Raw genomic sequence first — 27,654 nt, forward strand, 5'->3', positions numbered from 1 at the left:
GTGACCCTATATCAGATACTACATGACTAAACTCAGATTATACAAATTAAATATTTAATATTAAACAAATACAATAAAATCAAACTTTAAAAAAATGGAGGGTCTATGTGTTCTTTTTATTGATCGTGCCTTGGTATAACGACGTGTCCCGAACGCTTCCCATCTCTACGCTTTATATGCACTGGACATGTTCCCTTCATCAGTATTGGGAGAAAACCGACTTTTCTGCACTTTATTATGGACTCATTTGCCTGAATATTGCAGACCAGACTCGTATGAATGTAAGAGATCAATTGTTTGCCCGGTATTATTGATTTATTATCATATTTGCACTTTTTATTATTATTATGTATTACATTTGATAGATATCTGTAATACATCCTACATTATTGATATTGGTTACTTCTCTGTTATCACATTATTTTGATGATTTTCTCCACTTTATAAAGTTTGAATTTATTTAATATTAAATAACGATGTCATTTTTTTTATAAATGAAGTGTAGTCGTGTTGTAGGTTTTTATTTCTAATTATGTAAATTATTGAGAAATTATAGTAACCTTTGTCCTAACACTGCGATGAGTAACCGTCATTTTATTATTTTTTTATCTCAATGACAACTCAGAAAAACAATAGTGCAGACCTAGATATCAGCAGGAGGGGACTGCAGTTTCCAACCTGCCTTATAATATTCCAGCAGTGATGTGATTGGCTGCTAGGAGGAGTAACCTGAGCAGTCAGTGATGGCGCAGTTCCGTCAGTCACCGCTAGGTGTCAGTGTAGCCGCGGCGCTCAGTCCTCTCCGCCGCTCTGAGTCTCTCTTGCTCGCTGGCGCTTGGTTACGGCGTTGCTATGGAGGAGGGCACAGTGAGGGCAGCCCGGCGGACTGTGCGGTGAGTACCCCCCGGGAATGGACCGGTGATAGCGGCACAACACCCTGCATGTACCATTCACAGCCGCAGTTGGGTGCGAGTTTAGGGGGCTTGTGATGAGGACGGTCCCCGGAAGTGGCAGGCCGCCGCCCGCTCCGCTGTGTACAGGAGTCCGGGCCCTATACAGCCGGGCCTGGCACTTACAGGGCACCTTCTGTGGCTGGGAAGAAGCTTTACGGTAAATGTCGTGAAGTGTAACCCTTTCCTGTCCTCTACAAGCTGCAGACAGGAGCTGCCCCTTTGTCTGGGCTCTGTGTGCTGCTAACATGCTAGCTGTGTGCGACCACCACATGGCCCTGTACCCCTCACAGAAGTAATGCACCGCATCTTCATGGCGCCCACATTTCCCCAAATGATTGGGGTTTGTCAGTTTTTTTTTTTATTATTTTAATGTGAATCTGTTGCAAAATCCATTAAAAAAAAAACCTCCAATGTGAACATATCCTTAAGGGCATACACTGATAACAAGCACGTCATATTAGAAGGAAAATAACCCTTCCACATTTTGGACTGTTGGGAGGCATTGGTACTGGAGGGGCCGTCTCCCCCCGGCGGGGCCTGCCTGGAGGGGCCGGCGCTCGTAGTGATGGCAATTCACAGTGGGGAGCTATGCTGATGAAAGAAGAAAAGATGAGATTCAAGTTGATGTGAATTAATTCTTATGACCCAGTCCAGTGGCTGCGTCAGTAATCTGTGACCGCTGGACAGGAGACCTGAGAAATACCTCTTAAGGCCACAGACCCACTATCAGTATTTGGTCAGTATTTTTTCTCAGGAGTGGGAGCCAAAACCAGGTGAGGAACAATCCTATTCAATTCAATGGGAGGCTTATGTGCAGTACCCCGCAGCGGGCACTATAGATGGACGGCCAAGCACCGCAGGGAAGCACTTCCGGCCGGCGGCACTGATAACAGCTGATCGGCGGGGGTGCCGAGTGCGGGACCCCTGCCGATCAAAAGGTAGCGGACAACTTCTTTAAAGGGACACTGTCAGCACAGAATGACTGTTCAAACCAAGAACTGGCGCCAATCATTTAATTACAACTTCCCACCTACTTGGTTTCCCTCTATCTCCATCCACCTTCTTCTTTGATTGACGGCTCTGGCTCCATAGAGCCAGAGAAGGGAACAGATACAAGGACACCTCTTTTCAGTGTTCCTAGTGGAGGATCTTTTGACAACAAGATCAGTAAATTTTGTTGAGTTCTTGGCTTCTCAAAGGGACTGAACCCCCTGGATTGATGGTTACAGTGGTGTGGCCCAAACTGGAATATTTTGGTGAATGCAGTCGCTGCACTCGTGGAGGATTTTACATTGTTCACTGTACTTTCTAGGAGGAGACTGGTCTTTGTCATTGGAGGTAAATATAGACATGCTTTTAAGCCATATTTCCATGTTTGCTCTCAGGTTAGGTAGTGACTGGCTGTACCTGCTTGTTGTCTTATATCAGTAGAGCGATATAGAGTTAAGGGTAGTTTATCGAGGAGTTACAGTATATGACTATGTACAGTACAGACCAAAAGTTTGGACACGCCTCATTTAAAGCTTTTTCTGTATTTTCATGACTATGAAAATTGTACATTCACACTGAAGGCATCAAAACTATGAATTATCACATGTGGAATTATATACTTAACAAAAAAGTGTGAAACAACTGAAAATATGTCTTATATTCTAGGTTCTTCAAAGTAGCCACCTTTTGCTTTGATGACTGCTTTGCACACTCTTGGCATTCTCTTGATGAGCTTCAAGAGGTAGTCACTGGAAATGGTCTTCCAACAATCTTGAAGGAGTTCCCAGAGATGCTTAGCACTTGTTGGCCCTTTTGCCTTCACTCTGCGGTCCAGCTCACCCCAAACCATCTTGATTGGGTTCAGGTCTGGTGACTGTGGAGGCCAGGTCATCTGGCGTAGCACCCCATCACTCTCCTTCTTGGTCAAATAGCCCTTACACAGCCTGGAGGTGTGTTGGGGGTCATTGTCCTGTTGAAAAATAAATGATGGTCCAACTAAACGCAAACCGGATGTTATAGCATGCCGCTGCAAGATGCTGTGGTAGCCATGCTGGTTCAGTATGCCTTCAATTTTGAATAAATCCCCAACAGTGTCACCAGCAAAGCACCCCCACACCATCACACCTCCTCCTCCATGCTTCACGGTGGGAACCAGGCATGTAGAGTCCATCCGTTCACCTTTTCTGTGTCGCACAAAGACACGGTGGTTGGAACCAAAGATCTCAAATTTGGACTCATCAGACCAAAGCACAGATTTCCACTGGTCTAATGTCCATTCCTTGTGTTCTTTAGCCCAAACAAGTCTCTTCTGCTTGTTGCCTGTCCTTAGCAGTGGTTTCCTAGCAGCTATTTTACCATGAAGGCCTGCTGCACAAAGTCTCCTCTTAACAGTTGTTGTAGAGATGTGTCTGCTGCTAGAACTCTGTGTGGCATTGACCTGGTCTCTAATCTGAGCTGCTGTTAACCTGCGATTTCTGAGGTTGGTGACTCGGATAAACTTATCCTCAGAAGCAGAGGTGACTCTTGGTCTTCCTTTCCTGTGGTGGTCCTCATGTGAGCCAGTTTCTTTGTAGCGCTTGATGGTTTTTGCAACTGCACTTGGGGACACTTTCAAAGTTTTCCCAATTTTTCGGACTGACTGACCTTCATTTCTTAAAGTAATGATGGCCACTTGTTTTTCTTTACTTAGCTGCTTTTTTCTTGCCATAATACAAATTCTAACAGTCTATTCAGTAGGACTATCAGATGTGTATCCACCTGACTTCTGCACAACACAACTGATGGTCCCAACCCCATTTATAAGGCAAGAAATCCCACTTATTAAACCTGACAGGGCACACCTGTGAAGTGAAAACCATTTCCGGTGACTACCTCTTGAAGCTGATCAAGAGAATGCCAAGAGTGTGCAAAGCAGTCATCAAAGCAAAAGGTGGCTACTTTGAAGAACCTAGAATATAAGACATATTTTCAGTTGTTTCACACTTTTTTGTTAAGTATATAATTCCACATGTGTTAATTCATAGTTTTGATGCCTTCAGTGTGAATGTACAATTTTCATAGTCATGAAAATGCAGAAAAATCTTTAAATGAGATGGTGTGTCCAAACTTTTGGTCTGTACTGTAAATATAATGTGTGTGTTTATAATTAGTAAGACTTGGTGCAATTCAATTCGCAGGACCCGGTACATCGGCCACGTCGGTAATTTCTGTGGCCACTAGACAGAGAGCCCAGAGAACCACTTCTTACCTGCCGACATCCCCGGATTTTTTTATGGATTAACCAGCCTGGCTACTCAAAAAAAGATCTACATTTACCAGGAGGATGTTCTCGGGACTCCCGCCGATGGCGACTGATTACTCACGTGGCCGATGGACCGACTTGCAAATCAATTTGAACCAATTCCAATGTATGTACTGTGTTTGGCAGCTGCTAGGTCTGCAGTTTACATGAGCCTTCTTTATAGATCAGATGTATATGGTAGGACTACCTTTGTAAAATCGTCCATATTTTAATCCGTATTGTCATCCATATATGCCATCAGTAGGTTTTCCGCATGTTAGTGTTTTACTTCTGTATGAAATCCATTTTATACATTAACAAATGAAAATAAAATAGGCCAAATACAGTTTCCTATGTTAATACTTGCAGTGGGTTTGTGAAAAATGCATATCTTGCGGATGGCTACACATATCGGATTCATTTTTTACTCACCGATTGATCTGGAAAACGCTTAAATGTAGCACAATCTGCAACTATTTTTTTTCTCCTTGCAGACTATCGGTCTGTGTATTTAAAAAAAAAAAAAAAAAAAAAATGGTAATGTGAACAACACCGTTACCTTACATAGGTCAATAGGTGATCCATTTTCCTATCCATATAGATAACACCTTGACGTTTAAGCACTAATTAACCTCTGCTTGGCTGAGCACTATCTAGACATTTTCTTCTTCCCTGGCTATACAGGTGGCCTGTCCATAAGAAGAAAAATCACAGCGTGCACTACACTGGCCCAATTTACGGTCCAGAATAGTGCATGTAAATGGCTGTCAGCTCCTGCACTCCTTCAGTATTCGGTAGAACACACGGAGCTGCACTCGGAGCTGGTCATGTCTGCCATTTGCAGAAGTGACTGGCCAGAGTTTTCCTACACTCGTCTGCAGCCGACCTTAAGCAGACACCTTCTCTCCCTTATGACAGTTTATCCCCATCTAAAGTGCACAGATTTCTAAAATAATGAATCAGCCAATACAAAGAAAGATGTTCCAGGAAGGGTGGCAGGTCCGCTACCGAATCTGCCCCTTAGAGATTAGCGAATTGATACACAGGTCCCTGGTCCAGCTGACATTTCACTAATCCATATCCGCTGGACGGGAGCCCTATGAATATCCTCCTGCGTGCTGGTATTCCCAGTTTCCTTTCTAATTTGTAAGCCGATGGCACACCGGCATAATGTTGCACCTGTGTGCACGCAGCTGGGCTCAGGCACTGTTAGTGCGTATTCGCGCACTCACTCTGGGAAAGCAAGCATTGTTAATCAGAAGAGGGGGAAGCGCCAACACTTAAAATTAGGGGGTGTAATGATGCAGCAAATTCTTGGCCACTCCAAGGGTGCACCGAAGCCCCTCGCGTGCATACAAGTTGTCATTTTCACAGGCACTACCAGTAGTAGGCACAGAGCTAGTATCATTTTTCTAGGGTCGAAGTTCAATAACAGTATTGTGGATTTTTATTAAGTTGCTTGTTTTTTAAGCATTTTACAACTTGAGCATAACCCTTTAGAGGAACACTCAATGCAAAACTGGGTCACACGAGCGTAGATTCTCTCCTTCAAGAGAATCGGATCTATTACAGCGATGACACTCTTATCCGAGTTTGATCAGAGTGTGATCCGATTCTTTCGGATGAGAGAATCTTAGCACTGGTGAGGAGAAGATGGGGAACAACATTTCTCCATTCTGTCAGTCTGTGACATTTCTTTTGGGCTGTTATCAATCCCGTTTGGCCTTTAGACTTCTTGTACTTTGCTCTGGTAGACATTACATTGCACACAGCGTATTGCTAGTTGTTGTATCTACTGGCAAGTTCTTGACAAATATTAGCAAATTGTTCTGAATGCTATTCCTCCTTCATGCTCCCTCCGCCATTCCTCCTCACGGCCGGATCTCTTCAGTCATGTGCTGCAGAAGGTTAGACATTTAATAGGCATATTTGCTATCATCCTGTGTTACTGTGGTTGTTTGCATGTGCATTTTTCTTTGTTTTGCTGGTTTTATTGTTGATTTTTTTTCCAGTTGCAACTAATTATCAAAAGGACCTTGGTTATACAATAATCTGGATTATTACATGGAATAGAAACCTATAGAACTCCTTTTTAGAGTTCGTCAAGACAAGCGTATTATACATTATTGTAATATACATTATTACATGTGCTCCACAGACCGCGCATGGAGAGAATGGCAATCTGAACCCGGCCATAGGCCAAGTTCACTGCCCTCTCTGTAACTGTGCACCTAACCTAAAGTATCCGTCACATGCAGAAGGGCCCCATTGCTGTTCAGTTTCCGCTATTTGTCTTTTTGTTGAACAGAACATAAAGCTTAGTTCACATTAACACCTGAAAACTTAGGTTTACAAACCTAGAAGTTTCTTTCCCGCAAAACTCTGCTCGGTGGGCAGGCATTATGTGCTTGTATAAACCTATAAAAATGACACCACAAAGATAATGTAATACTATAATAAAGACTGATTATTTGTATCAGTTACATGGGTAAAACCAATAAAAAATACGAAGAATTGACATGTTACCTGAAATCAAAGGGGAGTACACATAATCATACGTGATGATACAGTTCACACATACGTTTGTTGGCAATGTTGCTATAGATCTTCCTCAGTGGTACATGAGTGATGTAAATACAGTTTAGATGCATACATGCAAATTATTAACAATCGTATAATCCATGAGAAAACATACATAGAAATGTAGGTGCCAAGTGCTTAAATCGTTTCGCTGTCGCTTCCTCAAGGATATGTGTAGTGCAGTGAGACTATACTAATATATGTTCTTGCAGCTCTGTTAAGAGGTGATTAGGCATTATGGCCCCGATCCATCAGAGCAATTACGCCAGAATTGTAACCTAAATTGTTTTGGAAATTCACACATTTTGCGTCAGATAGAAGCGAAGCACAGGAAATCACGGGCAACTTTCGCAGTAAACAAATTCTGGTTTTGTTGCACAGTTCTTGGCCTCCAGCAGTACCGTACCTGGGTGTTCTCTTATTTTGCAATTATTATAGTCAGAGTTGGGCGACACCATTCACAGGATCCTTGTCCAGCAGCCAAGTTATTGACGGTCTAGAGCAATGTGAATTTCCGATCATCTGCTTGAGCACAAAAACTTAGGAACATTTTGAACAGTCACAAAAGACAAATTGGCAGAAAACATCTGAATAATGAAGGCCAATGAAATGAAGTATAATGAAAATCAAATTTTGATTTTGGTGCAAAAATGTCTAAACACACGTTTACTAAGCATAAATATAAAAGTACACTATGGATGATGAACTGAGGCCTTAGTACAGGGGTTCATAACATTTTTTGGTCCAAGGGCCACATTGCCATACTGAACTAATCCTAAGGGCTGCAAATTTTTATTGAAAGGAGTAGTTGCATGAATACATCCCCAGAACCACCATCAGTAGACTAATACATCACCGGAACCAAATATTGAGTATTTGAGAAGGATTTTGAGAGTTTCTGCTCACAAAAAAAAAAAAAGTGTGAACACACTCTAACTTGAACCGAGCTTTTTTTGTAGCATAAACTCGCCAAATTTTGTTCATAATCTCAGATCTCTAATTTTTGATAGATTTAAGTTTTAACATAGCCATGAAACACGTTATGGATTGCTTCATGTGTGCAAAATATGGTCCACTGCCCGCGCGAGTGCAGCGCTGCAATGACCGTCGGTGCGCGAGTGCAGCGCTGCAATGACCGTCGGTGCGCGAGTGCAGCGCTGCAATGACCGTCGGTGCGCGAGTGCAGCGCTGCAATGACCGTCGGTGCGCGAGTGCAGCGCTGCAATGACCGTCGGTGCGCGAGTGCAGCGCTGCAATGACCGTCGGTGCGCGAGTGCAGCGCTGCAATGACCGTCGGTGCGCGAGTGCAGCGCTGCAATGACCGTCGGTGCGCGAGTGCAGCGCTGCAATGACCGTCGGTGCGCGAGTGCAGCGCTGCAATGACCGTCGGTGCGCGAGTGCAGCGCTGCAATGACCGTCGGTGCGCGAGTGCAGCGCTGCAATGACCGTCGGTGCGCGAGTGCAGCGCTGCAATGACCGTCGGTGCACGAGTGCAGCGCTGCAATGACCGTCGGTGCACGAGTGCAGCGCTGCAATGACCGTCGGTGCACGAGTGCAGCGCTGCAATGACCGTCGGTGCACGAGTGCAGCGCTGCAATGACCGTCGGTGCACGAGTGCAGCGCTGCAATGACCGTCGGTGCACGAGTGCAGCGCTGCAATGACCGTCGGTGCACGAGTGCAGCGCTGCAATGACCGTCGGTGCACGAGTGCAGCGCTGCAATGACCGTCGGTGCACGAGTGCAGCGCTGCAATGACCGTCGGTGCACGAGTGCAGCGCCAAGTGATTAATTGTAATATCTGGTCAGCCCCATATATATTTGTATTGCATGAACCTGCAATTCAGAGTATGTCATTAACAGTGGTAAGGAGATTGTTGTTACCAGCCATGATCAGACTACGTAACACACAAGAACCACAGTATTGCTGAGATTCAGGCAAGATCACTTACAGTATAAACCTTATAGGTGACATCTTCTCTGATTGAAGTCGTTCCGATCCCTTTTGTCATGTAGCACAGACGCCAGGATGAGATTTTTATTCCCACAGCTCTTCTCTCCATACTTCCCTCTTCTCTGTCTTCAGCAGCACTTCCATACTTGGTGCCCTTAAAAATAAAAGTATCATTTTGCTATCCCATAAATACAAAATATCTCCTATGCTCTGCCCATGAATAAATAATTGACCTTTACTGTGCTTCATGCTCAATATACCCCCTCAAACACACTACCCTTCTCCAAAATATCCCCCACACTGCCCCTCTGTATAATGTACCCCCTACACCAGGGGTCTCCAACACGTGGGCTGTATGTGGCCCCTCCGGCTCCTTCATGCGGCCCGTAGGCACCATAGACCCCGTATCGATCGTGGCCCGGTCCAGGAGCCGCGGACATCAGCGCTTTCATTCAGTGTATTGCCGCACAGAGACCGGCTCTCTGCACAGCAATACCAATGCCAGCCACCGGCTTATCAGAGGCCAGCAGCTGACACCTGCGTCCCAGCGCAGCGGCGTATGACGTCACTGCCATGCGCTGATGTCAGCTGCTCGCCTCTGATTGACCGGCGGCTGGCATTGGTATTGCTGTGCAGAGAGCCGGTCTCTGTGCGGCAATACACTGAATGAAAGCGCTGATGTCCGCGGCTCCTGGACCGGGCCACGATCGATACGGGGTCTATGGTGCTTGCGGGCCGCATGTGCAGAAAGGACGAGGGAATGGAGGACAGGTGAGAAGAATCTTTTTTTCTTTTTTTTTTTTTTCTCTGTTATTATGTGTATGTGAAGAATGACACGGGACATATCCACAATATGGGGAGCTGCTTAGGGACATAGCTACAATATGGGGACCTGAATAGGGACATATCCACAGTATGGGGATCTGGATGGGGACTTAGCTGCAATATGGGGACCTGGATGGGGACATAGCTACAATATGGGGACCTGGATGGGGACATATCTGCATTGTGGGGACCTGGATGGCAACATGTGTGCAATGTGGGGACCTGGATGGCGACATGTGTGCAATGTGGGGACCTGGATGGCGACATGTGTGCAATGTGGGGACCTGGATGGCGACATGTGTGCAATGTGGGGACCTGGATGGCGACATGTGTGCAATGTGGGGACCTGGATGGCGACATGTGTGCAATGTGGGGACCTGGATGGCGACATGTGTGCAATGTGGGGACCTGGATGGCGACATGTGTGCAATGTGGGGACCTGGATGGCGACATGTGTGCAATGTGGGGACCTGGATGGCGACATGTGTGCAATGTGGGGACCTGGATGGGGCATTGCTACAAGATGAGGACCAGTCCAAAAGATGTATAGAAAAAAAAATGGTATTATATCTAAAAATATCACTTTGTCATGCAAAGAATGCGGCCCCCCAAATTTAATTTTTTTCCGTGTGCGGCACATATGCCCAGCCAAGTTTGAGACCCCTGCCCTACACTGTCCTTTTCCATAAAATCCTCCATACTGCCCCTTTCTATATCCCCCACACAGCCTCTCTCCATATCTCCCCAAAAATGCCTTTTTCTAAATTCTCCCCCCAACCCACTGCTCCTCACTATGCTATGACCCTTTCACAATCTCCCCCAAAATGCCATTGTAGTAACACGATCTCCACCTCCTTTAAAATAACATGACATGTAATCTGTGGCTCCTCCATGGAGCGCTTACCGATACCCGACGTCTCCTCTGCCTGTGCGGCCCCGGAAGCAGTATGATGATGTCAGCACCATGCTGACCTCCTCACGTTGCTGCACGTTGGCGCCGGTACTGACGGGTGCTCCTCTGCCCCAGTCCTGGCGCTACAGTGGGGCAGAGGAGCACCCGTCTGAAAGATGCGAATACATTTGAATATGGGAAGAAGGAGCTGGTGCATCCCAGACTGCTCTGCGGACCACACAACATCCTCTGACGGGTCGTATGTGGAGCGGGCTTGCCTTAGCATGTTCAGTATGGAATGGTTGAGTATGTTTTCAAAAGTAAAGGTACGAATTTTTGAAGGTAGGGGAAGCAAATTTTTGGGAAAAGCTGCTTCAAGTTTCCATGTCCACCACAGACAAAATGAAGCATTAGTTGTATTTTTTTCCCTATGTTTGGACATGGCTGATCCTTCAAAGCAATGGACACTGTTGTACTCGGGCTCAAAGATGAGGACCCTGAGTAGGCAACCCCCCTGCATTCACTAAGACTTCCCTGGCAGCCCAATTAATATGGTTTTTCTATATGGCACATCTACTTTCATCACTTTGGTCACTCTGTCAGACAGTTGCTTTACTGCAGGTAGGATGCCTAGGACTGACCATACCTCCACAATTCCAGCTTAGACAGAAGTGCCATGTGCAGATGTTTGGGAATAATGAAGCTGAAGACCTCCTTCTTTTTATAATGTACACAGTGCTCTTACACAGCACCTAATACATAGAGAATTACCTCCTGATATTTACCTGTTCCATAAAGAGAGAGCTCAGTCCAATCTCACATGTCCGTGAACTTCAAGTGACAGTCGGCTTTTAGTACCAGAGGAATATAAATGTCTTAATTGTTTTGGCTCCCGATCACCCGGCGCCAAAAATTTCTTCAGACAATAGATTCAATTTAGCTAAGACGTTCTCCTATCTGATTCATTGCACATCGCTGACTGTAAGCAAACAACCTGTTCATTATGGCTCCTGTCCAGCTCATCTCCGGAGTCACATAAAGGTCTCCACTCGGCCCTCAGTGTTTGACCGTAGGTGCAGAATAATAGCATTCAGGAACCATTTATAGTTCACTGGCCAAGGGACAAAACAAGTCACTTAATGGCGTGGCTGGTAGTAAAGAGTTTGGAGACACGCTGACAATTTTGTTTTTCTCAAGGTGTCTGCGGATTGGTGAAAACCAAATCAAGCAACAAAAAAGTTGCTCATCGTTTATGTGAGATGTATGTATGTGTATATATATAATTTTTTGGCCCAAAGCTGAATGGTGGGAATGGAAGGGGGGGTGATCAAAAAAATATGAGCGGTTGCAGTCGGAGCGGAATTCTTTCTTCCCAGAGGTTTTTGGGACCCACCTACATTTAAAGGGGTGAACTGTACTTAGCAATAACTATGGATTTTGAAAGGGAGATGTGGGAAGGACTGCAGAGGATTGGAGGTGATAAAGAATGTTAGAGCCCATACTAAAGGATGATGATGATGATGGTGACATAAAAAAACCACCCCAAACTCATTTATAATGACTACTCTTCTAATAGGTCAATAGTCTGAACTAAGCTTTTGCTGGAAACTTTACTGTGCCAAAAAAAGGCATAAACATCTCTGTGTAATTATTGATTTTGCACGGTAGCTTAGACATTTTTTTTCGGGAGAGAATTAGATGATTGATGCAGCCCTAAGCTCAGGATTGTTCTACTAAAGAAATTTGTTTGTGATCTTCTCAAGCAGGCATAAAAAAGAGCCCAAACTGACCACTTTTTACCTGGTGACAGTTTTTTTTAATTGGATTAAATTTGGGGGATACAATATTAAAACTGGAGATGGAATACCCCTTTTTTGTTTTAAAATGCAATAGCTACATTTTTTTAGAATTAATAAAATAACACTATTTGGAAAAGTTTCATGATGACAGTAACATGCAGAGCTTCTTCTTGGCTGTGTGCTTTTAAAAATGAGAGGGACTCTGCTCTGAAGCCTGCAGAATTATGAATGCAGCTCTGGAGTATAATACAGGATGTAACCTCAGGATAAGTAATGTAATGTATGTACACAGTGACTGCACCAGCAGAAAAGTGAGTGCAGCTCTGGAGTGTAATACAGGAGGTAACTCAGGATCAGTAATGTAATGTATGTACACAGTGACTACACCAGCAGAATAGTGAGTGCAGCTCTGCAGTATAATACAGGATGTAACTCAGGATCAGGACAGGGTAAGTAATACACTGCTCAAAAAATAAAGGGAACACTCAAATAACACATCCTAGATCTGAATGAATGAAATATTCTCATTGAATACTTTGTTCTGTACAAAGTTGAATGTGCTGACCACAAAATCACACAAAAATCATCAATGGAAATCAAATTTATTAACCAATGGAGGCCTGGATTTGGAGTCACCCCCAAAATTAAAGTGGAAAAACACACTACAGGCTGATCCAACTTTGATGTAATGTCCTTAAAACAAGTCACAATGAGGCTCAGTATTGTGTGTGGCCTCCATGTGCTTGTATGACCTCCCTACAACGCCTGGTCATGCTCCTGATGAGGTTGTGGATGGTCTCCTGTGGGATCTCCTGCCAGACCTGGACTAAAGCATCCACCAACTCCTGGACAGTCTGTGGTGCAACATGACATTGGTGGATGGAGCGAGACATGATGTCCCAGATGTGCTCAATCGGATTCAGGTCTGGGGAACGGGTGGGCCCGTCCATAGCTTCAATGCCTTCATCTTGCAGGAAATGCTGACCCACTCCAGCCACATGAGGTCTCGCATTGTCCTGCATTAGGAGGAACCCAGGGCCAACCGCACCAGCATATGGTCTCACAAGGGGTCTGAGGGTCTCATCTCAGTACCTAATGGCAGTCAGGCTACCTCTGGCGAGCACAGGGAGGGAGGGCTGTGCGGCCCTCCAAAGAAATGCCACCCCACACCATTACTGACCTACTGCCAAACCGGTCATGCTGAAGGATGTTGCAGACAGCTGATCGCTCTCCACGACGTCTCCAGACTCTGTCACGTCTGTCACATGTGCTCAGTGTGAACCTGCTTTCATCTGTGAAGAGCACAGGGCCCCAGTGGCGACTTTGCCAATCCTGGTGTTCTGTGGCAAATGCCAAGCGTCCTGCACGGTGTTGGGCTGTGAGCACAACCCCCATCTGTGGATGTCGGGCCCTCATGCCACCCTCATGGAGTCAGTTTCTAACCATTTGTGCAGACACATGCACATTTGTGGCCTGCTGGAGGTCATTTTGCAGGGCTCTGGCAGTGCTCCTCCTGTTCCTCCTTGCACAAAGGCGGAGGTAGCGGTCCTGCTGCTGGGTTGTTGCTCTCCACATCTCTAGGTGTACTGGCCTGTCTCCTGGTGTACTGGCCTGTCTCCTGGTAGCGCCTCCAGTCTCTGGACACTACGCTGACAGACACAGCAAACCTTCTTGCCACAGCTCGCATTGATGTACCTTCCTGGATGAGCTGCACTATCTGAGCAACTTCTGAGGGTTGTAGAGTCCGTCTCATGCTACCACGGGTGTGAAAGCACAACCAACATTCAAAAGTGACCGAAACATCAGCCAGAAAGCATTGGTACTGAGATGTGGTCTGTGGTCCCCACCTGCAGAACCACTCCTTTATTGAGGGTGTCTTGATAATTGCCAATAATTTCCATCTATTGTCTATTCCATTTGCACAACAGCATGTGAAATTGGTTGTCAATCAGTGTTGCTTACTAAGTGGACAGTTTAATTTCACAGAAGTTTGATTTACTTGGAGTTATATTCTGTTGTTTAAGTGTTCCCTTTATTTTTTTTGAGCAGTGTATAATGTATGTACACCGTGACTGCACCAGCGGAATAGTGAGTGCAGCTCTGGGGTATAATACAGGATGTAACTCGGGATCAGTTCAGGATAAAGTAATGTAATGTATGTACACAGTGACTGCACCAGCAGAATAGTGAGTGCAGCTCTGGGGTATAATACAGGATGTAGCTCAGGACCGGTACAGGATAAGTAATATAATATTTGTACACAGTGACTGTACCAGCAGAATAGTGAGTGCAGCTCAGGAGTATAATACAGGATGTAACTCAGGATCAGTTCAGGATAAGTAATATATGTACACAGTGACTGCACCAGCAGAATAGTGAGTGCAGCTCTGGAGTATAATACAGGATATAACTCAGGATCAGTAATGTAATGTATGTACACAGTGACTGCACCAGCAGAATAGTGAGTGCAGCTCTGCAGTATAATACAGGATGTAACTCAGGATCAGTACAGGATAAGTAATGTAATGTATGTACACAGTGACTGCACCAGCAGAATAATGAGTGCAGCTCTGGAGTATAATACAGGATGTAACTCAGGATCAGTACAGGATCAGTAATGTAATGTATGTACACAGTGACTGCACCAGCAGAATAGTGAGTGCAGCTCTGGAGTATAATACAGGATGTAACTCAGGATCAGTACAGGATCAGTAATTTATGTACACAGTGACTGCACCAGCAGAATAGTGAGTGCAGCTCTGGAGTATAATACAGGATGTAACTCAGGATCAGTACAGGATAAGTAATGTAATGTATGTACACAGTGACTGCACCAGCAGAATAGTGAGTGCAGCTCTGGAGTATAATACAGGATGTAACTCAGGATCAGTACAGGATCAGTAATTTATGTACACAGTGACTGCACCAGCAGAATAGTGAGTGCAGCTCTGGAGTATAATACAGGATGTAACTCAGGATCAGTAATGTAATGTATGTACACAGTGACTGCACCAGCAGAATAGTGAGTGCAGCTCTGGAGGATAATACAGGATGTAACTCAGGATCAGTAATGTAATGTATGTACACAGTGACTGCACCAGCAGAATAGTGAGTGCAGCTCTGGAGTATAATACAGGATGTAACTCAGGATCAGTAATGTAATGTATGTACACAGTGACTGCACCAGCAGAATAGTGAGTGCAGCTCTGGAGGATAATACAGGATGTAACTCAGGATCAGTAATGTAATGTATGTACACAGTGACTGCACCAGCAGAATAATGAGTGCAGCTCTGGAGTATAATACAGGATGTAACCTCAGGATAAGTAATGTAATGTATGTACACAGTGACTGCACCAGCAGAAAAGTGAGTGCAGCTCTGGAGTGTAATACAGGATGTAACTCAGGATCAGTACAGGGTAAGTAATACACTGCTCAAAAAATAAAGGGAACACTCAAATAACACATCCTAGATCTGAATGAATGAAATATTCTCATTGAATACTTTGTTCTGTACAAAGTTGAATGTGCTGACCACAAAATCACACAAAAATCATCAATGGAAATCAAATTTATTAACCAATGGAGGCCTGGATTTGGAGTCACCCCCAAAATTAAAGTGGAAAAACACACTACAGGCTGATCCAACTTTGATGTAATGTCCTTAAAACAAGTCACAATGAGGCTCAGTATTGTGTGTGGCCTCCATGTGCTTGTATGACCTCCCTACAATGCCTGGTCATGCTCCTGATGAGGTTGTGGATGGTCTCCTGTGGGATCTCCTGCCAGACCTGGACTAAAGCATCCACCAACTCCTGGACAGTCTGTGGTGCAACATGACATTGGTGGATGGAGCGAGACATGATGTCCCAGATGTGCTCAATCGGATTCAGGTCTGGGGAACGGGTGGGCCCGTCCATAGCTTCAATGCCTTCATCTTGCAGGAAATGCTGACCCACTCCAGCCACATGAGGTCTCGCATTGTCCTGCATTAGGAGGAACCCAGGGCCAACCGCACCAGCATATGGTCTCACAAGGGGTCTGAGGGTCTCATCTCAGTACCTAATGGCAGTCAGGCTACCTCTGGCGAGCACAGGGAGGGAGGGCTGTGCGGCCCTCCAAAGAAATGCCACCCCACACCATTACTGACCTACTGCCAAACCGGTCATGCTGAAGGATGTTGCAGACAGCTGATCGCTCTCCACGACGTCTCCAGACTCTGTCACGTCTGTCACATGTGCTCAGTGTGAACCTGCTTTCATCTGTGAAGAGCACAGGGCCCCAGTGGCGACTTTGCCAATCCTGGTGTTCTGTGGCAAATGCCAAGCGTCCTGCACGGTGTTGGGCTGTGAGCACAACCCCCATCTGTGGATGTCGGGCCCTCATGCCACCCTCATGGAGTCAGTTTCTAACCATTTGTGCAGACACATGCACATTTGTGGCCTGCTGGAGGTCATTTTGCAGGGCTCTGGCAGTGCTCCTCCTGTTCCTCCTTGCACAAAGGCGGAGGTAGCGGTCCTGCTGCTGGGTTGTTGCTCTCCACATCTCTAGGTGTACTGGCCTGTCTCCTGGTGTACTGGCCTGTCTCCTGGTAGCGCCTCCAGTCTCTGGACACTACGCTGACAGACACAGCAAACCTTCTTGCCACAGCTCGCATTGATGTACCTTCCTGGATGAGCTGCACTATCTGAGCAACTTCTGAGGGTTGTAGAGTCCGTCTCATGCTACCACGGGTGTGAAAGCACAACCAACATTCAAAAGTGACCGAAACATCAGCCAGAAAGCATTGGTACTGAGATGTGGTCTGTGGTCCCCACCTGCAGAACCACTCCTTTATTGAGGGTGTCTTGATAATTGCCAATAATTTCCATCTATTGTCTATTCCATTTGCACAACAGCATGTGAAATTGGTTGTCAATCAGTGTTGCTTACTAAGTGGACAGTTTAATTTCACAGAAGTTTGATTTACTTGGAGTTATATTCTGTTGTTTAAGTGTTCCCTTTATTTTTTTTGAGCAGTGTATAATGTATGTACACCGTGACTGCACCAGCGGAATAGTGAGTGCAGCTCTGGGGTATAATACAGGATGTAACTCGGGATCAGTTCAGGATAAAGTAATGTAATGTATGTACACAGTGACTGCACCAGCAGAATAGTGAGTGCAGCTCAGGAGTATAATACAGGATGTAACTCAGGATCAGTTCAGGATAAGTAATATATGTGCACAGTGACTGCACCAGCAGAATAGTGAGTGCAGCTCTGGAGTATAATACAGGATATAACTCAGGATCAGTAATGTAATGTATGTACACAGTGACTGCACCAGCAGAATAGTGAGTGCAGCTCTGCAGTATAATACAGGATGTAACTCAGGATCAGTACAGGATAAGTAATGTAATGTATGTACACAGTGACTGCACCAGCAGAATAATGAGTGCAGCTCTGGAGTATAATACAGGATATAACTCAGGATCAGTAATGTAATGTATGTACACAGTGACTGCACCAGCAGAATAGTGAGTGCAGCTCTGCAGTATAATACAGGATGTAACTCAGGATCAGTACAGGATCAGTAATTTATGTACACAGTGACTGCACCAGCAGAATAGTGAGTGCAGCTCTGGAGTATAATACAGGATGTAACTCAGGATCAGTACAGGATAAGTAATGTAATGTACACAGTGACTGCACCAGCAGAATAGTGAGTGCAGCTCTGGAGTATAATACAGGATGTAACTCAGGATCAGTAATGTAATGTATGTACACAGTGACTGCACCAGCAGAATAGTGAGTGCAGCTCTGGAGTATAATACAGGATGTAACTCAGGATCAGTAATGTAATGTATGTACACAGTGACTGCACCAGCAGAATAGTGAGTGCAGCTCTGGAGGATAATACAGGATGTAACTCAGGATCAGTAATGTAATGTATGTACACAGTGACTGCACCAGCAGAATAGTGAGTGCAGCTCTGGAGTATAATACAGGATGTAACTCAGGATCAGTAATGTAATGTATGTACACAGTGACTGCACCAGCAGAATAATGAGTGCAGCTCTGGAGTATAATACAGGATGTAACTCAGGATCAGTACAGGATCAGTAATGTAATGTATGTACACAGTGACTCCACCAGCAGAATAGGGAGTGCAGCTCTGGAGTATAATACAGGATGTAACTCAGGATCAGTAATGTAATGTATGTACACAGTGACTGCACCAGCAGAATAGTGAGTGCAGCTCTGGAGTATAATACAGGATGTAACTCAGGATCAGTACAGGATCAGTAATTTATGTACACAGTGACTGTACCAGCAGAATAGTGAGTGCAGCTCTGGAGTATAATACAGGATGTAACTCAGGATCAGTACAGGATCAGTAATGTATGTACACAGTGACTGCACCAGCAGAATAGTGAGTGCAGCTCTGGAGTATAATACAGGATGTAACTCAGGATCAGTAATGTAATGTATGTACACAGTGACTCCACCAGCAGAATAGTGAGTGCAGCTCTGGAGTATAATACAGGATGTAACTCAGGATCAGTACAGGATCAGTAATATAATGTATGTACACAGTGACTCCACCAGCAGAATAGAGTGCAGCTCTGGGGTATAATACAGGATGTAACTCAGGATCAGTACAGGATCAGTAATATAATGTATGTACACAGTAGTGACTCCACCAGCAGAATAGTGAGTGCAGCTGTGGAGTATAATACAGGATGTAACTCAGGATCAGTACAGGATCAGTAATATAATGTATGTACACAGTGACTGCACCAGCAGAATAGTGAGTGCAGCTCCGGAGTATAATACAGGATGTAACTCAGGATCAGTAATATAATGTATGTACACAGTGACTGCACCAGCAGAATAGTGAGAGCAGCTCTGGAGTATAATACAGGATATAACTCAGGATCAGTAATGTAATGTATGTACACAGTGACAGCACCAGCAGAATAGTGAGTGCAGCTCTGGAGTATAATACAGGATGTAACTCAGGATCCGTACAGAATCAGTAACAAATGAAAGGAAGGGTGGAAGGCACATCCAGGCTTAATTAAAACGTAGAAGTCCATTTCATTAAAAACTGTGAATTGGTGAAGGCATAGTCATTCTGATGGGTTTCTGGCTCAGTGTGCCGTTAGTCATAGAGTAATTCCAGAGGGGTGTAACCACACATGTATAAAAACAGACTATTACCAGAACAGGTGAAATCTAACTAAGTAATCAAGCAAATAAAGATACAAACACATGGAGATGCACAAAGATGTACCAGAAAAGATCATAAATACAAAAGAAAGCTTCCCATACAATAACTCTAGCCACTAGTAACTAAACATTGTGTTATTCCGAATGGTATGAACAGTAGGAATGACACAATGTTTATTTATGTACACTGTGCATAGGCAGGAAGCTGCCAATCAGTGATGGGAAGGAATTATACACAGCTCATTACTAGGGATGGCTACAATGGCAGCAGGTTTACTAGTCCTCTATTGATAATCTCCTGCTGATAAAAAATTACAAACTACTTCAAGCAGCCCAGTAATTGACACTTTGCTGGAATCAGGGTCTCTGCCCTTTCATCATGCTACTATCAGATTAGGTGGCAAAAACCTGGTTATAGATTTCCAGCATGTTGTGAATACAAGAAGAACGATAAAAACCGAGGTCAAAAGTATATAAGCAAGACACGGAGTATGTTTACTGTGACAAGTTACCATGTTTTCTAAGTAAGGAGGGCACAGGAGTTTCTGAAAATCAGCTGGTTTTGGGACAAACCCTTTAAATTTCCCTGCAGCCCTTCTACAGGGGAATAATTTTACTCTGTGTAATTTATAACACGCTTTTAGTAAATCCGCCCTTTAGCTTCAAGGCATTTTAGCTATTTTGGATGTTAACTTAAAGTCCAGCGTTTTGTAACCTTCACTACACACGCAGAGATTTATTTTTTTTAATAAAGTGTGGCTTTTTCTTTGGCTTTCAGGACTTCAAATAAGTGTCCTGATTCTTCATGATAAATGTTAGGATATTGCAGATATAGATCACAATGCCCATGTAACCTCCTGTCTGGTCCGATCCACAGAAATATTTCTGCAAGAGCTCAGTCTCAAAACCTCATCCTAAGACTAAGTTCACACGAGCCGTTAAAATTTAAGTTTTTTTCATCTGTATTGTCACCTGAAAGGCATCCATTTTTATACATCAGCAGTTAACATTTACAAGACCGAATACAATTTCCTACATTAAAGAATTGCATATTTTCTGTAAAAGTCAGAAGATCCGTATGGGCTACATTTTTTTTTCTTTTTTTATTGTCAAAACTTGTGCATACTGTGCTTTTTTTATTTTTAGTGCAACAATTCAGGCCATGAAAATAAGTTATCTGAACAGTCCCAATGAGTGTTGTCAGTTTTTTTTTTTTTTTTCCTCAGACATCACCTGTTTCGAAAATACGGTCGTGTAAACATAGTTTGAGGGCTCGTGCACATGGCCGTATTTTCAGTCCGAAAACACATCAGATCGCGCTAGACCCAATGTTATTCAGTGGTGCCATGCACATGTGCCGCGATGTCAGAGGAAGAAAATGCTGCATGCCCAAGTTTGATTTGATATTTTGATGTAAGTCAATGAGTCTGTGGAAACCATCGGACTGCACTCGGATGACATCTGAGTGCAGTCTGATTTCTACACATTGACACAATGGAGAAGATGGAGACTTTTATTTCTCCTTCTTCTCATTTGAGAGTGTCGGAGCACAATATAATAACACTCAGAACAAACTTTGATGTCCTGCTTTAGCAGGAGTGATTCGTTCCTCTGTGATTACTTGTGTGTATGTAGCTGGGAGTTTCATGTGTCGCAGCCTTTGTGGGAGTGATCACGGCACTCATGACATGCCAGTCTGGCTTTCCTTGTAAACATTGCTGTGATCTGTGCGCTGTCGTGAGGAAGTTGCTTCTTGGCTACCCGTCTATCGTCAGGTGAGCGCGGCAGGAGGTGGATACGGCTGGTTTTATGAGTAAGTATCACAATGAAGTTTCTGAAAATTAATAATTTGGGTTTAGTAGCCATAAGGAAGACTTTCGGCTTTGTCTCCATATGTCAGATCAGACATAAGCAGCCGGCAGCTGGTGACCACAGAGAGGAGTATGTGTGGGCTCGATTGCCTGCAGGGAAGATTAGAGGCTGAGATCTGTCAGGCTTCATCTATTGCTTCCAGCTAACATTTTACAGAATACATTGCCGTCTTGGCAAGGGCTGTTCCTTGCTCGACTGCCACGTTTAAGTCAGCAAACAGATGAAGCAGAGTAGTAGCAGCAGCTCACGTCCATTGTCCTTAGGAGGCTTCTTTTAAGGCAAGTTTTCTTACTCCTTTATCCTTTCATGTTTACCGCCAATGACAACTGTTTTGGAAAAACACGTTGCCTTTCATGATTTTCTTTCCACTTGTTTTGTACGCTCGGACAGTACAAGTTAGTCTGCTAGTCAATAAATGAGGCTGGCCATTGATGATTGTTGATCAGAAGGGTTAAATGCACTCATTATATATCCATAAATTATTAGGGAAATTTGTCAGGTTTTTAAACTTTGCTTTTAAGATTGGGGTCCCTTGCAAATTGCAGTGAAATCAACAGATTGCTGAGGATTTGGATGATGAAACCCCTGCCGGGGACAGCATCCATTCAAGTGAATGAGCAACCGTGTACTTAGGTTGGCAACAACTGAGCTGCAGTACCCTAATGCCTCTGGAAGGCCAGATTCAGAGGAGCATATGCAAAATCGTGCAGAAAAAAAATATTATTTTTTGTCTATATGGTGTTTTGTACATCCATTTTTACATCTGTTTTTTTTTTACATCGGCAATTGAAACATAATAAAAGGCCCAATTCAGTTTTCAATGTAATCTTTGCAGGTGATAGTTGTTTTTTTTATTTTAAATTAAGTTATATTGATTTGGCTCATTTTAAAAAACAAAAAACAAAAAAAAAAAAACCCCTACGCATACTACTTTTTTTTTCACGCAGTCACTCAATTAAATGTCTTTATGTTGATTGAAATAGTGATCCCCTTCAGTAACCAGAACATCCTGTATAATAAAAAAAACAAAACAGTGGCGTGGACTGTACCACTAAAGTTCTTAACAGGGGGACGGAATTTCCTATCACAGTTAGTGATGATGATTAGACGGCTCCTATCACTTAATCACAATGTGAATGATAACAACCGTTAACTTTTTTATTATTATTGAATGTAATTGGAATGTTCTGTTTTCATCTCAATGTCGTTAAAACCCAATAATTTTTTTTTAAAGTAAACAAAAAAATAATGTGAATGATGGTGGGAAGGGATATTTACAATTTAATGGCTTACTTGGGAGAATATAGAGGAAATGACAGTCCACCTTGCTGGCCGGGCTGGAACTAGCACTAGCTGCCCATTGGGGATGCTGTGCTGAAGCATCATAGGGTTTTGTAGCTGATCATAGAGGGTGAAATTTGGGAATGAAGATGAAGGCTGAAAAAAAGCAAATAAGAGGGCATAAGTGTGGATGTAAGTACACCATGTGTAAGAGAGGTGCAGATTATGATGCCGGATATAAACGTACTTAGTGGAGCTGCATTCATTGTATAGTGGGTACTGCATAACAGCTGTTCTCTAGCACTCGACGGTGGCAGCTACACATTGAATGCAGCTCCATTAAGTACGTTTACATCGATCCTCTGGAGCTTAGAACAGCTGATCAGTGGCGGTTTTGGATGTCCTACGGATAGGTCATCAATATATTCTGACCAGACAACCTCTTAACTTTTTGTTGGGTTTTTGTGGCGTACGCCTGACCTTCACCCTGTAAACATACTATCTAGCTCATCCATGACCGGAGAGAAAAAGCTTGCTTCATACTCTATTTATGAGGAATATATTGTCCTGGGTTCTATTATTATCTTTTTACTGCTGTGACAAAATGCTGTAAACTGGTTTGTGGTGTTTTTTATATTGCTGCTTATAATAGTATTTGGTTTATAAACCATATACGTACATATATGTTTATGTATAATGTAATCTTGTTTTTGCCACCTCCGTAGGACTTCGTGAGGCCACCAGCAAAGAAAATGAGACCAGCAATGGGAGCCTTTGGGTTGACATTGAATTGAGCGGAGTTGCATCGCTGGTCAGACAGATGATCCTCTTGACTTGGCTATAACCACCAAGATGCCGTCTGGTAATTCACAAGCACCAGATGACTCTAAGAATGTCTTATCTCAGGATAAAACGAAGGGGAAGGTGCCGTACCACCATGGACCTCTGTTCCCTCACCGGGCCGAGAAGATTATAATCACCCGCAGTGATAGTGTTCCCGAGGAGCACGTACTGCAGATCACCATCACAGAGACTACGGTCATAGAGTCCGACCTAGGGGTCTGCAATTCCCGGGCGCTCGTCTACCTCTCACTATGGTTTTTCTTCAGCTTCTGTACACTTTTCCTGAATAAATACATTCTCACATTACTGGAAGGAGAGCCAAGCATGCTCGGTAGGTTTCTTTACATTTCTCTTGCCTTTACTTTTGGGCAATCTGTATCTAGAAATTTGCTGTGTGTCAAAATTTTTTTGAAGTCTATAAAAGTTTTGTTCTTTTTCCCCCTAGCACGCTACAGAAAAGGAAAGTTGGCTCCTAGTTCACACATGATTTACGGTTGCGATAAATTCATAGAGAAAGATTCCTAAAAAAACAGATTTGCTTTTACAAACAGCGCCACTGGTGTCCATGGGCTTTGTCTAGTATTGCAGCTCAATCCTTTGTCTATAATTTTAGTTGTCAGTCTTCTTTTCTTGAAAATACTTGGTTTCCCAGTAAACAATAAAAACCTCGTTCTACAAGATCTTTTTAAATCTCTGCAATGTTCCATTACTCTGTTGTTCCTCCTGGAAATGTATAAATTGACAGACGGATATTAACAGTTTGGACATAGTGAGGACACCCCTATCGGTGGCAAAATAGGCAGACTGCGAGGGACACTGCATTTGGCAATAAAATGGCAATAGTCGTTAAACATACATTTATTTTTAGGAAGAATAACAGAGGAATGCACCATGCAGAGGTCTAAGAAAAGAAAGACGCTATGTCATTATTACATGGGCAATACAAATGTGTACTAAAGTAGACTCCTCTTTAAAGTGAATAGGGCTTCGCTGTAATACCGGCCACATTTTATGGGCAAGAGTGATGCTGTTTTAGCAGAAAAAGCAGACATTTTTTCCACCCTATAACTTTACCCCCAACCCTTTTATAAGGACTCAAGGGATTTACAGTATCTATAGGAAATTTTCTATCCCTGCAAGTGGCTATTTAGCCGTGTCTTGCATTTGATTCATTTGGTTTAAAGGGAGTCTGTCAGCATAAAGTGTTGTAATAAAGCACAGGCGCTCCACCCTCTTATTCCTTGATTGACAGCTTTGGCTTTACAGGACCCAGAGAATGGCCGACATGGATGGAAATAAAGGAGTTGGGAAGGGGCACTCATCTGTTTGGCCACAACAAGGGGACACCGAGTGTTTGAGAAGTCATTTTGTGCTGTCAGACCCCCTTTAAGGCTATGTTCACACGTTGCGTTTTTTTTTTTTATATGCAAATTTTAAGCAGTACCAGCAAAGGCTATGCGATTTCAGAAATCTCATGCACACACACTTTTTTTTCCTGACTCATTTGGAAACTATTGTGTTTTTGCAAACTACAGCATGCCACTTCAGCATTTTTGCAGCGTTTTTTCACCCATAGAAAGCAATGGGTGGTGCAGAAACGCAGGTATCAGGTTTTGCTGTGTTTGGTGCAAAAAACCTGAGGAAGTGGAATCATGTTTTTTTTTTTTTATACACTAAACCTTATCAGCATGCAGAAAAGACTAATGAACCTGACAAAAATGCAGCAAAACCTGCTTTTTGTAAGCAGCGTCTTTTACTGCCAAGAGAGCAGGTTTTTCCTGCACAAAAAAAATGCGGCAAAAACGCAACGTGTGGATATAGCCTAATACTATATATTTTGTTTAATCATGTCTTCAAATTCTGGGGATATTTTCACAATGTGCAAAAGCCATTTGACTTGATATTTTCTCCTTTTATTTTGTGCATTAGGGCTCTGGCTTTACAGCAGTTTCAGGTATTAAAGTTGAGTTAAAGGGGTTGTCCAGCACAAGGATATTGATGATCTATTTTTTAAGATGGGTCTCATCAATATTGTATTGGTGGGAATCTGACATCCAGAACCTCCAACAATCCGTCATGGGGTCTTGCAGTTGCAAGAAGTCCACTTTGTGCACAGCCAGAACTGCACAGCCTTCTGCACTATGTACTGGCAGTTTTTGGATATTGTGGCTCAGCGCCTACTAAAGTGGCTTAGAAGAGAGCTGCTTAGCCCAAAAACAGCCCTTACACAGGGTACGGAGAAGCACCCATAGCACATAGGGAAACCAGCTGATCGTTTTGGGTGCTAGATGTCCAGTGGTCTAATATTTAGGACAATCTAGAACGTAGTATTAAGGTGTCTGTACACTTCAAATAGGAGTCGGTTGAACGATCATTCGGCCTACCACTATTACTCCTGTACACATGAACAAGTAACTGAGTGCACGTGCCATTAGTAGAAAGAGGGGTTGCAACTTGCTGCTAGACACCTATGGCGGGTTACCTACCATAATAACAAAGGATTAGGCATGGTATCCGCTCTCCTTGATATCTGATTTTAATTGGAGAATTTTTAACTTATTAGATGGTCTGTTTCTGCCAAAGTCTGTTAGATTGCCAGATGTTCATCTTTTGTGTATGGCTCTGTGAAGATCCGGAGTCTTCCCTGGGCGTAACACCACTCAGACAACACAGGGTGAGCGTAAAACAGCGTGGCAATACTTTATTGAACCACAAAACAGGACAATAAACACACAGAACATTGCTAGAAAATACCCAAGATGGTACAGCATTACACAGTCTCTCCTTTCCCTCTCTTTTCCCTCCTGGGATCGAACAGCTGCGACTTTGGATACTTCCAGGGCCGACTACCTCAACCAGTGGCCCCCCTGCTTTTGGTGGGCCCCCACAGAGAGAAGGTAGCGGCAAGCTTAGGAAGCTAGCAGTCCATCGAGTTACAAGGCCAGGAGACCCGAGGGTCCCACCTTGGCCTCTCCGAGAGTTTCCATGAGGCCAGATGACCAGCGGGTCACAATCAGGCTTCTCCAAATGTCTCCATGGGTTGTAGGCGACCGAAGGGTCCCTCCTGACAACTCCAAACAACATATCCATGGGGTCCGGTGACTTCCTCGTCCCACCCTGTTCTCCCCAAAATGTATCCATGTCTCTATGATGGTCAGAGGAGCAGATCCGAATCTTTCCAGTCAGGGCTGATACCCTTAGGCTAGAATCATATAAAATCCAAATCTGTGTCTCTTTGGGTAATGCCATGCAATCCGTCTACTGTCCTGAAGGATGTCACTCTTTCTCTTTGTAAAGTCTTTCTGATGCTCCTTGATTCTGCTTGCAGCACTATGGACATCCCTGTTTATATTTACATCTGTGTAAAATCATCAGTCACAGGTTGAGGGAAAGGGCTCTCACAAGTCTCATTGTTTGAGCTATTCAATTTACATAGTTGGTATCACAGGGGTCTCTTGTAAATACACATCTAGTTGGCTTTTTAGTACAATATGTCATTAGCATAGTAAATATCATTGTTTCCAAAGGAATAGAGGTCAGCATTCAGGGTTATACAAACAATAGCCTGTGTTAATCAACCAAAGAAGATCACAGGTTAAAAAGTGAACATAAAAATAAAGATATACTGCTCTTGCCATCAGAAAGTTTGTCTGGCATAGTTAAGATTTTACGCTGTATCGTCACTGACTCCATTTACAAACTCGTCTAAAGAGTTTTAATAGAAAAAGGAGACAGGAGAAGGCAGTTATGTGCAAGGATGACAGATGGGAGCAGAGACAATCAAGTTCTGGACACCCTGCTTGTTGTAGTCCTGACCAGAGAGCTAAGTACAGTTGGGACACCGTTAGAGGACTGATGTATCCTACTGTCAAGAAGAGAAGGACTGGACAAAAAGTGCCTTCACCATTGGCCACACTGCCTAGTCTTGTAAACCGAGTCCCCGACACATGAACATCCATGCCAGTTTGATGGGGTAAAACACCTTCATTTGTTTGGAAATTGCACAAAAAGTTTGCCACATTCTGCGTTTTCATCCCAATCTTGGCCAGCTTTTCCAAAATTGGCAGAGCTTGTCGGTCTAATTCAATACAGTTTACACCATTAATGTACTCCGGTCCCTCACAGAAGGACATTTCTGGCAGAGGTTCATGCCAGTTGTCATTTAGTGTTGCAC

The 27,654-nt window shown here is 43.8% G+C and overlaps 1 protein-coding gene across 4 annotated transcripts in view; it reads left to right on the top strand.

Moving 5' to 3' along the window:
- Window positions 1-765: 765 nt before the first annotated feature.
- The window catches only part of SLC35E2B (solute carrier family 35 member E2B), a 52,871-nt gene continuing 25,982 nt past the window's right edge, over window positions 766-27,654 (top strand). The window contains exons 1-2 of one of the 4 annotated variants that reach the window (XM_073656818.1): window positions 766-893; window positions 23,363-23,811. In XM_073656818.1, the coding sequence (XP_073512919.1) occupies window positions 23,490-23,811 (322 nt within the window). In that variant the 5' untranslated portion in view covers window positions 766-893; window positions 23,363-23,489. Of the gene's footprint in view, window positions 894-5,982; window positions 6,132-21,142; window positions 21,298-21,501; window positions 21,635-23,362; window positions 23,812-27,654 lie in introns of those variants that run through there. The other 3 variants (XM_073656820.1, XM_073656819.1, XM_073656821.1) reach the window with 3 other exon arrangements.

Source organism: Phyllobates terribilis, unplaced genomic scaffold (genome assembly GCF_046119375.1).
Source record: "Phyllobates terribilis strain yellow unplaced genomic scaffold, ASM4611937v1 Scaffold_12__6_contigs__length_324123572, whole genome shotgun sequence".
Lineage (NCBI taxonomy): Eukaryota > Metazoa > Chordata > Amphibia > Anura > Dendrobatidae > Phyllobates > Phyllobates terribilis.